The sequence below is a fragment of the Vipera berus genome (assembly GCF_964194415.1).
Source record: "Vipera berus genome assembly, chromosome: 1".
Taxonomy (NCBI): domain Eukaryota; kingdom Metazoa; phylum Chordata; class Lepidosauria; order Squamata; family Viperidae; genus Vipera; species Vipera berus.
Window position 1 is genome coordinate 113515217 of NC_138202.1, and position 17071 is coordinate 113532287.

At 41.8% G+C, this 17071-nt stretch overlaps 1 protein-coding gene across 1 annotated transcript in view; it reads right to left on the reverse strand.

The window, feature by feature from the left end:
• The window catches only part of PKP3 (plakophilin 3), a 44706-nt gene extending 31470 nt beyond the window's left edge, over positions 1 to 13236 (reverse strand). The window contains exon 1 of the mRNA XM_081346760.1: positions 12600 to 13236. Coding sequence (XP_081202886.1) covers positions 12600 to 12825 — 226 coding nt within the window. The 5' untranslated portion in view covers positions 12826 to 13236. The remainder of the gene's footprint in view (positions 1 to 12599) is intronic.
• Between the last annotated feature and the right edge of the window lie 3835 nt (positions 13237 to 17071).

Consider the following 17071-nt stretch of genomic DNA (forward strand, 5'->3'; position numbering starts at 1 on the left):
TACACTGAGCTGTTCTGATAAGAAATTGATAATAGAACAAAACTTTTCAGATTTTATATACTCACCATCCAGACTGGTTCCAGGCAATTCCCTATTTTTATTAGATTAGGGCAGGGCTTTTCAACCTTTTCACCCACTGTACCACTTTTAGGATATGGCAACATCCGAATACCACCAGTCACCTAGCAAGGTGTCAAAAACTTGATGACCCCCCCAAAAAAGAAAAAAAAATGATAAAGTACAGGTAGTTTTTGACTTACAACGGTTTGCTTAATGGCTGTTCAAAGTTACAATGGCACTGAAAAAAGTGCCCCCCAAGCCACAGCCGAGCAAGACACCTGCCTGGCTGGCGCTGCTCTTCCTCCTGTCGGAGGTTTTCATTGTTGTGAGCATTTCTGTTGAGGACTGGCAGCAGGGGTTTTTATTCCCCCCGTCTGCTGGGTGGTTGCAGCAGGTTTTGGTCACTTCACATGACCCTGGGACACTGACCATCATAAATATGTATCAGTTGCCAAGCACCTGAATGTAAATCACAAGACCCTGGAGATGCTGCAACATTCCAGCTGATTGGCGCTTCTTCTGGGCTTAGCAGAAGCGCCAGGATCAGTGCTGAGCTCCAGCTGGAGCCTGGCGCTTCCGCTGAGCTCTGACAGCCCCGAAGAAGCACTGATCCTGGTGCTTCTGCTGAGCCCTGACAGCCCTGCAGCTCCAGCCATCTCTCGCTCAGGTTTGTGCGGTGCTGCCACCGGTTCAGCTCATTCCCCTCCCCCGCTACCACTTTTCTAGGATGGTCGCGTACCACCTGCCAGGTGCCAATGTACCATAGGTGGTACCCGTACTACTTGTTGAAAAGCCCTGGATTAGGGTGATGTATTTCCTATGGAAGTGTGCAGTATCTGAATTTGAAGTAGGCAAAAGTGCATTGGAAGTTAAACCACATATTCCTGAACTTCCACAGCTACCTTTGGGAGATGCTGTCAAGTGCAGCAAGGGTATTTTCATGATTACACTAATGTGTATGGTTACAAAGGACTAAACTATGACTGTATACTTCAGGAGTTTCTCGAACAGAATCCCCTCTAGAGATCCATATATCCTCTATCTTTAAAAAGTCTATTCAAAACTGGCTTTCCCCCCAGGCCTTGGGTTAGCATCAGTGATGAATCTCTTCTAGGATTTTATGCTTTAGCTGAATATTTTCTTCCAGGATGTGCAATGCTATTTTCTCATTTGGGGTGGGGGGAGAGAATTCTACAGGTTTTAATGTTGCACACCACTCCCGCTTTTATATGCAGGGCTGCATCTGGATGCTGAAGCTCATTCTGCCATGCTGATATTGGTGCACAATAGTTACCATCAGGATGTAAAAGAAAGTAATATTCACAAACAGTGGTGACTTCAGCGAGAGCTATGCTAGTTGGCAAAGTCTATTTTTAGTTCCCAGGGAATCATTTGAGCTGGTAATAATCCTGAGTGAATCTCATGCTAATGGTGTCCTTCAGGAAACACCTGGACCAGCACAAATCTGACCTAGTTCTGCTTTCATCTGTTAAAGCTATCCCAAGGAAAGTTTTAAAGCTCACTGAGGTTGCAATTCCTGTTTCCTTTTGCAACTGTCAGCATCTATCTTACTATCATACATATTTAATTACTATTGCATGCAAAATGTCAGATGTCAAGAAGTAACAGGCTAATAGCTACAAAGTATTTGTTCAACTTTAGGAATCAATGATACAAAGAAATCCCTTCCCCTATACTTGACCAATACTAACTCTAAATGCTGGCACAATTTAGCCCAATCTAGTGATGAAAAACAGGCCTATCCAGCTCTGCTCAAACGCTGATCTGACATGGACTTTTGAGCAATATTTAAGTCTATCTAAAGTCAAGGAAACTGAAATGAACAGATCTAAAATGTGAAGTGTGAGGTAAAACATAAGCTTGAAATTAAAATAAGGTACTCGTTAAACTTGAGATTTGAAAACCTATGTTTGTGTAGAGAAAATTAATTCAACAATATGGTGCTTCTGCTGTTTCACAGCCCTTCAATAAACCCAGATTCCAGAAATGACACAACTACTATACTAATTGCTCCAACCATATGCTGTTTCCACTGCCTGCTTTCCTCACAAGTTTTAGAAAGGATCGGAGTCCCCACTCCTTGCTCTGCCTCGCCTTCTCCTTTTAAAATTGAGTGTGCACGTATGTATAGCCCAGAAAAACCTGGTTCCTTTTCATGGAATGTACGCAAAATGTAGGATTCCATAGAGAGCCACACACCCAGATAATTCATTTGCAGCATATATTTATGCATCCTGTAGAATTCTCATGGTGGAATTTGAGAAATAAACACAAACATGCTTTATATATTCCCTCTCACAGGGCAAGGGGGGAATGTGCATCCAGTACAGAAAAAGCAATATTTGGCTTATTTTTTAAAAAAAATTCCATTTATATCCTGCCCTTCTCCGAAGACTCAGGGCGGCTTACAAACTTAGCAGTAGCCTTCATTCTACGTATATGCCTGCTTATTAGGGCTTTCACACACACCCCAAGCGGCATTATTACAAAGTCAGCTTATTGCCCCCAACAATCTGGGTCCTCATTTTACCTACCTCGGAAGGATGGAAGGCTGAGTCAACCTTGAGCCTGGTGGGACGCGAACCTGCACTAATTGCAGGCAGCTGGTGTTACTTAAGGAGGCATTAGCCCACTGCTCCACCAAGGCTTATTAACTGTGCCTAGAAATAATTTGTGAAAGTGGATCTGGAGAAAAGGTAATTTCAAGAAGAGAAGGACACTTGCTGAGCTAACAGCCACGCAGAGGGGCCATTCCACATGCATGGATAATGTGATGGCAGGCGAGAGAAACTGGGTGGGGTTCCAAAGTATTAACTTGTGATGAAGTCTTCCAGACAAAAAGACTGACTCATACTTTCTTCACAAATATATGACATTATACATATGTATCAAATACATGTGTAGATCACCCCGTTTCCAACTTAGTGCTACCCAGCTATGTCACCTAGGATTCCCAGGATACCCACTTGCTAGTTGGCTGGGAATTCTGGGAAATCTAACACCAAACCCTACCAATTTATCTATATTCACTGGCCACATCTGAGAGAGATCTGCAGGGGGTATGAATTACAAAGTCTGGTGAACCATGTACAACTTTTAGTCAGGAAAATGTTTAAGAGGAAAACTTTCCAAAACAACATAATGGGATTGAGTGTGCACTGGGACCCAGGAACAGAAAATTAGATGAGAAGGGGATTCTGGAGAATCTTAGATATAATGCCTAGAGTTCAAGTCAAACGGTATCCAGTAGGGATGTGCAAAACGCTTTGATTTTGAAGAGGACTCTTTGATGCCCCCGTAAAATAAAACACAGTTTTATTCTGAGTCTAAATTAAATCTTAGCTTTTTCCAAGGGTCTTTTTGGGGCGTAATCTAGTTCTTCTGAGCATGCAGCTGAGCTCGTTTCATGACTTATGATTGGGTTATATTCTCCAGACTTTTTGTAGCCCAAACTAGTAGAGTAGCACAGATCATTATTTGCTGTTGTCTGGATCGGGTGATGAGGGAATGGAGTATTGAGAGAAAAAAAGCAATTAAGGATAAGGTCAGACACACACACACACACACACAAAAAGAGAGACTACAGTACTTGCAGTCGCAGAACTGCTAGTCTGCCTGGTAAACTGGTGCTGTTGAAAAGAAAGAAAAATGTGTGGGGAAACAAAGAGTTCCATGAGGGTTATGCCACACCTTTATTTGTGCAGGGATAGTCCATGTTACAAAGAGGGGGTACCAATGTGGCTGAATCTGCACAATAATTTGATTAGTCTTGTTTATGGAACTTTGTTATCCACCTTTTGTGTACACTTTTGCGTAACATTAATATTATTCATGTACTCAAGGAACACCAGCACTTCTTTTTTGTAGCCAGCCCTAATAAAAACACCAGGAAATGCATTTGTTTTTGTCTGCACCAGGCAGACAGGCTGAAAAAAAAAATCCAGCAGCCTACAGAAATCTGACCAACATATCTTTAAATTCAAAACATGAAGAAATTCTAAGTAAGAAAGATGTACTATCTGAAAAGAATATTAAAGACTTTAAGAATAGAATAGAATAGAATAGAATAGAATAGAATAGAATAGAATAGAGTAGAGTAGAGTAGAGTAGAGTAGAGTAGAGTAGAGTAGAGTAGAGTAGAGTAGAATAGAATAGAATAGAATAGAATAGAATAGAATAGAATAGAATAGAATAGAATAGAATAGAACCTTGGAGGTCTTCTAGTCCAGCCCCCTGTTCAAGCAGGAGAACCTATACCATTCTCAGACAAGTGACTATCGAGTCTCTTCTTAAAAGAGGGGTATTGGCTACTCCTGCCAGCTTAGTGTCATCTGCAAATATGATGAGTTCCCCTTCTATTCCCTCATCTAAGTCATTGATAAAGATACTGAAGAGTACTGGGCTTAAGACGGAGCCTTGTGGTACTCCATTGCTTACTTCTCTCCATGTAGATGTAGTACCACTGAGGACAACTCATTGAGTATGGTTTGTCAGCCAGCTAACCATACTCAACGAGTAGTCCTCAATGGTACTACATCTAAGAAACTGGAAAAAAAAATCTGTATTTTTTCTATAGAAGCACAGAAGGGCTTTTTTGATAACGGACGGTAATTGAAACAATTTTTCGGTTAATAGAAACAAAGCTGCCTTTCCATTGTTTTTATGGGAATGTAATTAGCGTTTTCAAAAATGTGTTAAAATTCATGCCTTTAGCGACATTTTCTAAAACTTGGATAGAAGGTGTCATTCAGCATAGACTACTACCCACCCATTCTTGCATATCAAGGAAGCAATAGTTAGTTATTCCCGACTTTGTTTTGTTTTGTGGTTAAAATTGTCAGAATAAAAAAAGTTTCTTCATTCTGCTGGGGGAGAAAATGTTCAGACTGTTTCAATTTTTATTGTAATGGAATACAGCCGAGTAGAAACACTGGAGAGAACATTTGAGTGGGTACTTTGTCCTAAGTAAGAATAAAACTTATTTTCTATTATATGCATATCCCTATCAATCATGGAAGTATGCCATAGGCACTGCTTATGAAGTGGATAGAACTTTAAATGCCTTCAGTACAACAGTGCATTCTTTCTGTACATAAAAGTATATTTATTTTTGAATAACATCATCAAAGAACAAAGCATGATAATGTCTTGCCAATGGCAACTTTAAAATAAAACAAAAACAAAAAAAAGAAACAAAGTTTAGTACTGGAAACAGAATAGCTGGTAGGGAGAGGAAGAACAGAGAACAGCCAACTGTCATTTAGAGCTGCTGTAGAGGAGACAAAACAACTTTTTTCCTATTGATTTAAAAGGAAGAACTTGAAATAATAATAAGAAAGTACAACGCCCCCCCCCCCCCGATTTTGCTTAAGTATGAGGAAAACATTCTACTAATAATAGTTTGACAATATAGCAGACTTCTCCAACAGGTGGTAGACAACCCTTCAAAAGGGAATTTAAGAAAAGACTAGAACATTATTGATCAGGGATGCTGTCCTTGTACTCTGCATTAAGCAGAGATCTGATGAGAACAGCTTTTAAGTTCCTTTCTCATTTCTGTTCCTATGATTTATTGCATTAGGCTAGCACCAATTTGATATGCAACAAGATATGTTTACCTTTCTTCAAAATGTCTTGGCTTCTTTAAAGGTAAAGGTAAAGGTTCCCCCGCACATGCGTGCTAGTCGTTTCCGACTCTAGGGGTCGGTGCTCATCTCCGTTTCAAAGCCGAAGAGCCAGTGCTTGTCCGAGGACGTCTCCGTGGTCATGTGGCCGGCATGACTAGACGCCAAAGGCGCACGGAACACTGTTACCTTCCCACCGTAGTGGTCCCTATTCTTCTACTTGCATTTTTACGTGCTTTCAAACTGCTAGGTTGGCAGAAGCTGGGACGAGTAACAGGCGCTCACTCTGTTACGCGGCACTCGAGATTCAACCCGCCAAACTGCAGACCTTCTGATCGACAAGCTCAGCGTCCTAACCTACTGAGCCACTGTGTCCCTCTTGGCTTCTTTACAGTTCCTAAAAATGAAAGTGTGGGGTGTATATTTTATAAGTAATAAACATAATTTATGGAAATTATGTCCCTGTTAAATGTACCAAAATAAATTTGATCAAGTTTTTTCCCCCCTCATCCTCACTCATTCTATTTCTATCTTGTTAGCAATTTTGGGGTAGCACATGGTTTTCTGGCATACCCCATTTTGGGGATAAATTAATCTCAAGTAAGCCTCCAAATATTTTATTTTTTAAAAAAACCCCAACAATAAAAGTAATGTAAAACTTCACATTTGACTTTTTGGCACAGGAAAATATTGTTTGCTAGGCATTCTTGTGTTTTATGCAGAATTGGCTAGGTGTATACTTTTGTATGAGCCAGTTTGGTGTATTGGTTAAGGAGGCATCAGGCTAGAAAACAGGGAGACAATTTCACTATGAGAATCATTATACTGTAATCTTTTCAGACTCAAGCCTCAAAACAGAGGTTTTCCTCCCCAGATCTACAGCATCAAAAGTTAAACAGCAGGAAAAAAACAGGTACTTAAAAAAAAAAAAAGAAACCAGCTTTAGAAATAAAAAAGGAAAGAAAAGCTACTGATGGTAATGATTCTGATGACTAGAACCAGTGCTTTTTTTGTAAAAGAAAAAGGTGCCGGAACTCACACACGTCATACAACCCGCCTTGCCCTACCCTACAAGGTTCCATCCAAAAAAGGTGCCGGAACTCCGTTCTGAGCGTTCTATGAGAAAAAAAGCCCTGACTAGAACAATGTAAAACTGAAGCAAGCAAGAAAAGAAGACATGTCAACAAAACATCAGGTGAGTCAAGGCTGATGACTGGAGAAGGGTTGCAATCCATCCTCAAAGCACACATGTCGGTATAAAGGGATTCCCCAGTTCAGTTTTGGTGTGGCAAGAAACCAAAGACAACTGATGATACGCAAGTTGCCACATTAACAATTAAGGATATATAATATAGTAATTATAAGAATATATACCGGTATATAATAAGTAGCTATCACCATTTAAATATTTTAGAATTCTGGAGTTGTGCTAAATTATGAGTCAGCAACAGGCAGTAATTAATGTTAACATCTATGTTCTGTGTAAGAAGGCACCAGGGTAAGTTTACAGAGTTCCTTTTGCAGGTTAAAATAATCCCTGTAAGCATATGCTGGTGATTATTATTTACTACCGGTAGCATGCTGCCTATCCTTTTTAAGGCGCAGTTGGGCTGGAAGCTCCAGTTGGTCATCTTCTCAGCAGTGTTATTCAGAATCTTATTCCCATTTTCTTTGTTGCAGTTTCTGCCTTTCTTCTCTTATCTTCTCTCTTATTCCGTCTCCTCCACAGGGCAGAAGATGCATATAATGTCCAGGCTCCTCTCTCTCTCTCTCCAGAGGCAAGTGTATCATACTCAAGATGCTTCCTCTTAAAAGGATTAAAATCAATTCTGAATGCTACCGTCACAATTTTTTCAAGTGTGGTTGTGGAGCAAAGATAGGATAGGATAGCAGGAAAACACCTCCCTAAACCTAACTGTGCTGCATACCATAGTTGAGGCTCCCTAGCTCTATATCTCTACTGAAAACAGAGAACAAACAGGAAAGTCTTTGTTTTTCCCCTGAAGAACGTAAATTTAAGCACTTCAAAAGCTCTTTAAGGACACTATTATCTCAGTCCTGTATTTGAAGGCGAAAGACCTTTTATCAGTCACTGGAGGGCACCCATTCAGACCAGAAAAGAGTTAATAATATCAACTCTGTTTATCCAGATCTACTTCTATGCCCAAACTGAGATTTTCAATATATACTGTATACAAAATACTTGTTCAGAGTCATAAATTCTGTGTTAACCTGTAATCTTATTATATGAGCCTACTCATATAGCATAGCATGAATCCATGATTAGTTAGAGAGAAAGTTTTTCATTACAAATACCCTTGGAATGGAAATATTCTTTTTCCTTAAAATGGGATGGGGGGAGCAGATACAGCATGTGAACTGTGAGCCAAAAGTATCTCTAAGCTGTTGTGACACCATGGTCTGACAATATTGCTATGATGTTTAGCAATGCAAATTGCCAGATAACAGCAGCATTTCTCACTATTGAACACACCCATAAAGCTGAACTCCCCGACTCCGAATAGGACACCGCCTATCTCCTGTCTCCAACATAGCCCTTGCACAGTTCCAAGAAGTATTCCACATCCACTTGCACTCTGAGTCAGCTGACCCCGAGGACACAGATAAACCCCCAAATGGCCTCAATGACTCCCACAGAGCTAAGGGCCAACCCGCAGAATGCTAACAACCAGTTGACTGAAAAGAATATACATCAATCCATTCCCCATTATTCAGTCAGAACTGAAGAAGCTTCTTGGATAAGAACTGAAACGTTTTCAAGAAAAAAACTAAGAAAGTCCAGTTGCCTTTTGAAAAGCACTTCTGGGACAATCATGATTGAGAATCTCTATATAAACAACTCTGCCAAAAATTCAGAGAAACATACTGAACAAATTGGCCCTCCAGTATCTTTATTGTGCTAGTGTTCTTCTCTATAACATCTGCAGGCTATCTAGAATTTTCCAAATATACTGGACTAAAAAACTTAGCAGCATTATTGAGAGCGGCCAATGGCTAGCGATTATAAAAGTTTTAAGATTTCTGGAGGGAACTCTGAACTCTGTATGGCATGTTTGAGCATCATCCTTTCTGTCCATGGTAAAGCTCCGTTTTCAAAAGTCACAACCCAGTCTCTCAACCATTGTTGATCTGGAACCAATTCCCTATCTCACAAAAGAATTTAGACATCCATTAAAGATATACAAGTTTCAGAAGCAGCCAGGTCTGAACCTCTACTAGGTCTGTACCAAGATAGGAATTATACCTACGTATGCCTTGAATTTTGTGGGGGGAAAGAAATACCGGTATGTATCGAAGTCTGGATAATTCTGATACAGGAAGAAGATAAATAGGTTGTCATCAGGGGGAAATGTGTGGCTTTCTAGAAATACAAATCCCAGTTTGCTGCATTACTGACCTTGATAGCTTAATATTGCTGTTCATCAATACCTAAAGGGTGAAAGGTCCTTCATCCTGGAATACATTACTAGTTCCTGAATAATCTGATTAGAAATAGTGACTTGCTTATTCTATATCTGTGGATAATTCATATTCAACCAAATTTAAGATCCCCATGTTATTTAATAATGACTTTGTGTAAATCCCATCTTTCTATTGGATATATAACAACATTGTAACAGGCAGGAGAAAGGCCAGGACAGGGCATGGGGTCAGTTTATGATTAGAATCAGACTGATATAGCAAAAGAAAAGCAGACACAAAAATCAAGGTCCTGGTATCTTCAAAACTGGCTTACCTTTTTCTGAAGCATTAATCAGAGTACAATTCAAAGGCAATTTAGTTAGCATAAGCCTGGGCAATGAATCTACTACCATTCAGTAATCTCAGAACATTATGAGGACATAGTTAAGATAGACACCACAATGCTTTTTAATACACAAATTCAAAAGAACTTCAGAGAACTCATGAAGTAGAAACAATGAGTTGATAAACAGTGTCAAGGAGAGTTCAAATGGGTTAAGAAACCACCGCCTCGGCAACAACCCACACCAAATTCCCAACCAAACTTCTCCAGTTACCTTCTGTACAACAGTGCTAAGATTAAATTGCCATATTGACTTGAATTTATCAGAAATTTTATCATTTCCCAATAAAGAATTGGAGATGGCAACTTTTATCCAGATGAACTTCTACTGAAGTTATATGTAAATAAGCTAAGCAATAGTGATAAATTAAATTTATGAAACTTTCTTCTCAACTTATCAATTATGTCAGAACAGTTAAGGCAGGGGTGTCAAACTGGTGGCCTGCAGGCTGAATGCGTCACATGCAGGCCACGGCCACCCCAGCTCCGCAAAGGCAAAAAAAGTCACAATACGTCATGTGACGTGGTTGAGTTTGACACCCATGAGTTAAGGCATTCTCTCAAAAGATTAGAGGAAGAAACTTTCAAGTCAAACTTCCAGACCAGAAAGTACAATATGAAGAGTCTGACCTAGCTTGGTGGCTTACATAAAATTATTATACCACATCTCCTAATTTGGGAGTTTGTCTTGAACTCCCAATATAAAACATGAAAAATAATGAACAAAAATGCAGCCACAATATCTCAGACTCCATCTTAAAAAGAAAAAAATGAATTTCTTTCAAATGTTAGTCAGTTTTTCAATTTAACGGAGCAAAAGCCTAGTAATTAGAGGCGATATAATTGTAACAGATGCCATCTAGAAAATGTGAAGTTCAAAACTATAATTCTGCTCAATGCTTTTATTATGGTAGTTCCTGGATTGGCAGGCATCCAACTGCTACAACTTTCTAGAGATCCTGGGGTGGTGAAAATGACATCAAATGGTTTTTGTTTTTTTTGCCAGTGATGCAACTATGAAAGACAAAATGACTCTGATAAGAAGGCTTTTCTAATAAGACATTTGTTAATTAGTGAAAAATAAACTCCTGATTCACATTGGAAAATGGATAAGGGCTAATCAATAAAGTTGTTGTTGTTTTTTTGGATAAGTGAAATAAAAGGGGAAGCGCAAATTCAGATCCTGCTCTGTTCAGCTATCGAGTTACTTGCACTGTTTTTCAATAACTCAAATGCACATTTAAACATAATAAATCCAGTGGGACATAATCTCCAAGTAAACATGCCTGAGATCAAGCTTCCCATCTTGTTTATCTCACTATGTTCAGTCTTAAAACTTTTTACTAGCTCTATTTACGGTAATTTAGTGGAACCAAAACCTAATAAAGTATTACTGATAATGGTTCTGTATTACCAAAGAATTGAGGCCTTTGAACTATGGTGCTGGAGAAGACTCCTGCGAGACCCTTGGACTGCAAGGCCATCAAACCGGTCAGTCCTAGAGGAAATCAACCCTGACTGCTCTTTAGAAGGCCAGATCCTGAAGTTGAAACTCAAATACTTTGGCCACCTAATGAGAAAGAAGGACTCACTGGAGAAGAGGCTAATGCTGGGAAAGATTGAGGGCAATAGAAGAAGGGGACGACAGAGAATGAGGTGGCTGGATGGAGTCACTGAAGCAGTAGGCGTGAGCTTAAATAGACTCTAGAAGATGGTAGAGGACAGGAAGGCCTGGAGGAACGTTGTCCATGAGGTCACGATGGGTCGGACACGACTTCGCAGCTAACAACAACATTACATAATATTTTGAACAACTATAATATAGTATCAATAAAAGACTAACTTAATAAATTCCTTCTACTTTTATCACCATTAGATAAGCTTTAGATAGGTGTTGTAGATGAGATTCCAAATTACAATATTCCTGAATTTATTTAGGAAGAAGTTATAGTTGTGAGTTTCTTCAGTTTATGTCATTCTTTTCTAGGAAAAAAAAAGAGGAATGAAGGAGTATTCTAGTTATCTAAAAACCTAAAGGCTGTCTCCTACAAAACTGGCAGTCAGCAATGCAACGTAAACCAAATTAATGAAAAACCAAATTAATGAAAGGCAAAACTCTATCTCACACAACTCACTTTTGGCTAAGAAATCATTGGTACTACTGTGTCTTATATGAGATGAATAGAAGGCTAGAAATGAAAGACAACATGTGGATTTCCCATCACATTCCATTAACTTAGAACTGCAATTGGAAAAATAAAATTTTTTTTTAATGAAAGCATCCCTAATAACACAGCTAATCATTGTTTCATACAATTCAAAGACGCTTCAACTGGTTACACAGCTGCAATCAAGGCCACACACCCAACCCAACGTATTTCTGGAAGCAATATTTGCATCAGCATTCTTGAACTAAATCCTCCAAAGACAGCTTTTCCCCTAAAGTCCAGCCAGGCCTTTTATAGATGCAACACTGGAGACGAAACTTAGGCGAAGTCATTGAACAATCAGAATTAGGTGCAATAAAAAAGCGTGAGTAGGTTCAAGTAAGGCATCCCAGTTCAACCTCTCACGCAATCACCAGGGTGGCTTTTGGCAAGCTACGATTGGTTTGTTTGTTTGTTTGTTTGTTTTCCCTAGGAACTAGGGAGAGAACTGTCACTCCGCAAAACATTCGCAGGAAACGTCTGGGTAAATGGCCTGCTCAACCCACTCAAGTCCCTTTATAGGCCTAGATCAGGGGTCGGCAACCTCGGCTCATTTATGACTCGTGGACTTCAACTCCCAGAATTCCTCCACTCAAGTCCCTTTATAGCCCTAGATCAGGGGTCGGCAACCTCGGCTCTTTTATGACTCGTGGACTTCAACTCCCAGAATTCCTGAGCCAGCTATAGCTGGCTCAGGAATTCTGGGAGTTGAAGTCCACGAGTCATAAAAGAGCCGAGGTTGCCTACCCCTGCCCTAGATGGACGCCTCCACCCTGTTTGCTCTGGGGAAAAAAAGCCCTAAGGCCATTCTCTCTCCCCTCCCCAAGCCCCCCACCCCCAGTGGCTCACCCCAGCGCCTACCTTTCAACTCCCCGTAGTCCGAGAAGGCTCCGTTGCTCCGGGGTCCCGAGTGGCTCTTCTGCACCATCCGCATCCGGACTTGCTCCTGCACCCGGGCGTTCTTGAGCAGCTCGGCGTCCGGCGCCTCCTGGCGCTTCCTGTCCAGCTGTTGGTCCGAGGGCAGCGCCAAGGAGCACACGCCGTTCTCCGGCTGCAGAGCCGACAAGAAGAAATTATTTTCCTGCATGGTGGTGGTGGCGGCAGCAGCCCAGCAAGGGGTTACATTAAACCAGCCCGACTCTTTTTCTCTCTTTTTTTTTCTTGTCTGCCTCAGGCTTCGTTTGACCCAGCGAGAACTTTTCCGAGGGCGGCGGGGAAAAAAAATAAATAAAATAAATAAATAAATAAAAAGTTCTGACAACCCCCGCGGCTCCTCTTCTCTCTGAGCCCGAGCGGCGCTTCGACGCTCCGAAAAAGGCGCGAACTTGCCCACAGGTGGCTCCGGCAGGCCTCGCTCTCTCTACCTCGGCTCCTCAGCTCGAGAAAGTTGCTCCACTCGGGGCGCGCGCGCGCACACAACCAGACTCCTATAACCTTCCCCGGTCCCGCGCCATCGCCGTCTTTCCCCCACCTCCGCCCCGCCTGCCTTGTTTTGGTCTCCCGGGGCTTCTCCTTGGCCAGGCCGCCTCCTCCTCCTCCCCCCCTCCCCGCCTTGCTTGTAACACACCTACGCGGTCACACCCCTTCCCTAGCCTAGCAAGTGACAGCGGCAAGGAAGGCGGGCTTTAAGGCAGAGCTGGCCAGCCGGTTTCACCTTTAAAGCAGGTGAGGCGTTTGGCGAGCAGCGAAATTGCAAGGCAGAATGAATTCCAAGGGTGCCGAGAGGCAACCGCCGGGCCCTGCCCTGGCTGGCCCTCGTCAGCTCCGCAAACCGGCAGAAGCGGTTATGGGTGCTTGCGAGGCCTCCGAGCCTTGAAGGGGTGGAGTGGGGGTATCATCTCCTTTCTTATCTTCCCCCCCCTCCTCCTCCTCCTCCTCCTCCTCCTCTCTGTTGGGAATGAAAGTTGCAAATTGCCCTGGTCCGGCTTAGGACTGCCCCCACCCTCCGTTCTTTCCGCCGGGACCTGAAGACCTGGCTCTTCGAGCTCTCTGGCCCAGGCTGAGAATATTTTTAATTTTAATTTTAACTGGGTTTTAATTTTCTCAGGGTTCTATTTAATCTCTTTTAATTTGTTTTAACGTTTTTATTGACTGTTTTTTAAATGCCCTGTAAACCGCCCTGAGTCCTTCGGGAAAGGGCGGTATATAAATCTAAATAAAATAAATAAATAAAATAAACTGCCTTGACTCCCTGGAGAGAAAGGGAAGGAGGAGCGCGCGCGCGACCGCCCCGCTTCGGCCGAGCCCGAGCTTTTTGCTCCCCTCGCATTGCAAAAAGTACGCGGTCACGGAGGCCGAAGCGAGGAAGGCTGCCCCTCCACCCGAGGCAGGTCAAAGTCCCGGACTGCTTTCTCCCTTCTCCCCACCCAGAAGCCTGGGCGGCGCTACGCCTTGCCAACTGTGCACACGCCGATCAGCAATTACTAGGGGCGTCTCGCTTGCGATAGCTGGACTTAAATGAAGTTTCTAGTGGAGCAAAAAGCAAGGGAAGTTTATAACAGCCGGGTGTTGTTGTTGTTTTTTTCCCCTTTTGCAAAAGTATGTGGTGGGAGTGACGAACGCAGAGATCAGAGTGGTGGCAGCTGCTGGCTTGGGAGCTTCCCGCAAGGGGTTCCCATATGTATCGCTTTGGAAGGTGTGCAACGATTTCAACTTGCCCCGTTTCAGAATAAGCAGAGAGAATTTCACCTGTCTACAGGGGACAGCCCTAGGGCGGAGTCAACATTACCTTCCCTGCTTGCTTCGCCATATATGGTGGTCCTGGCAGAACTCTCTCTCTCTCTCTCTCTCTCTCTCTCTCTCTCTCTCTCTCTCTCTCTCTCTCTCTCTCTCACTCACACACACACACACACACTCACACCTCTTTGTTCTTAGGTACACACTAGTCAATTATTTCCTTACAGTGCTGTTGCTTACACACATTTCAGTTTGTAAGTTTTTGTGTGCAAATATTTTTTCCTCCACCTGGTAACCTTTTCCTGTTACTGGACTGCAAAAAGTCCTTTTATGTTTGTCTCCAGTCGGGGGTCTTCAAACTCGGCCCTTTTATGACTCATGGACTTCAACTCCCAGAATTCCTCAGCCAGTGTGCCTGACTGAGGAATTCTGGGAGTTGAAGTCCATGAGTCATAAAAGGGCCGAGTTTGAAGACCCAGCCTTAACTGAAAGGCAGGAAAAATGCATAAACAGCCCATGACTGAGGAGCATATACAGAGTGCTGTACAGAGTACTTGCACCTTCCCCACAAACAAGACTTCCCCAAATCAAATTTGAGGACTGGGACTTTGTAAAATGACCATCTCATTTTGTCGCCAGTCATACTGTTGTTACCTTTTTCTGGGATAGTTTTTTTTTTAAATTCCCAGGCTGGCTTCCAACTACTATATGTTGTTAGCTGCGAAGTTGTGTCCGACCCATCGTGACCCTATGGACAACGTTCCTCCAGGCCTTCCTATCCTCTACCATCTTCTGGAGTCCATTTAGGCTCACGCCTACTGCTTCAGTGACTCCATCCAGCCACCTCATTCTCTGTCGTCCCATTCTTCTCTTGCCCTCAACCTTTCCCAGCATTAGGCTCTTCTCCAGTGAGTCCTTCCTTCTCATTAGGTGGCCAAAGTATTTGAGTTTTAGCTTTAGGATCTGGCCTTCTAAAGAGCAGTCAGGGTTGATCTCCTCTAGGACTGACCGGTTTGATCGCCTTGCAGTCCAAGGGACTCGCAGGAGTCTTCTCCAGCACCATAGTTCAAAGGCCTCAATTCTTTGGCGCTCAACCTTTCTTATGGTCCAACTTTCACTGCCATACATTGCAACTGGGAAGACCATAGCCTTGACTATACGCACTTTTGTTGACAGGGTGATGTCAACTACTATATGGGTATCTAGAATTATTGTACTCTATAGTAAGTTCTAGAATCTTCTGTCTCATTCCATCAAACTTGTTTTTTTTATTAGGTTATATCTATCCAGTAAGATATTTACATATTAAGAAAGTTAAATGATATTAAAATAGCTCAGATATTTCCAGTCTGCAAACATATGACTGGAAGCAATGCCCCTTCAGGAGGGATGGAACCATGACTTTAGGAATGATCATTGTTGTGTACTGGGCTTTTTTGAGGGAATACCACGTGGGTTGCTGGAGCAGCTAACGGCTCTCCAGCAACCCAGACTACAAGTATCCTATGCTGCAATTGGCTATCTCCAGGCGGCAATGGTTGATTCAAACCTATTGGCTGCCGCCTAGGGGCTAGACTATATATTGCGGCTGGTTGCAGCCATTCCCTCCAGTATAGTCACAGCACGAAATAAATGATGAGTTACCCTGTACTCCGTTTCGCGTCTTCATTCCTGCATCAAAGAATCCGCTATTTAACAATCATATTCCAGATACCATTAATAAAATTGGACTACAGTATTAGATAGGATACAAGCCATCCCCTCTTGCATATTACTAATTTGGTTCATTCTTGAAACAACAATTATTTCTGCAAATGTGCCAGCCTGCGGCTTGCATGGAACAATAATTATTTTATGTACCATGTTTATAGTATTGTTTGTATGGTCTCTAGCCAAATAATAATTAACTAGCATTTATGAAGTGCTGTCAGATGTCCAGACGAAAGACTCTCTAGAAGTATGTAGCCTTGATGTTAGTAATAGCTAGGCCCAACCCTGCTTAGTTTTATGAATTCCACACAGCACAGCACAGCACAGCACAGCACAGCAAAATGCTGAGTATCCAGTTATTAAACATTTAGTTAAAATACGAACAATTCCCTTGGATAAGAAAACATTCTCAAAGGAAGATGACCTTGTTAAAAAGGAGTGACCCTCTGTTGTGGGAAACAGGCCCAAAATGTGCAAAAGTTAAGTCAGAAGTTGGGATAATGTTCAGCATTTGCCAGAATATATTTAAATCTTACTGAATATAGCCCCCCCCACACACACACTTCACACTATTCTCAGAATATTCATATTATTCTCATTACAGTATACTGTTTCTTTTTAGGATAAACAAAATTATAAGTAAGAGTAAGTTAATAGGGTATCCAGTTAAAAAAAAATACACCAAAATGGAAATAGAACTGCATTTTGCTATCCTTACACATTAAAACTTTACTTATAACTTGCAATTATTTCAATGTATTCCATCAAACATAAATACCATAGCCTCAGATACATTAATTTTTAGATTCATGTTTTTCATTGCATTATGCAATGTGTCTAAAATTTGTGGCACATTATTTGCATTCTCAGCCAGCCACTTGAGATCGGCTACTTACATGACCTTAGGAATGCACCATTCCTTGGAGAAGGTTGCTAGCAATTGCAGA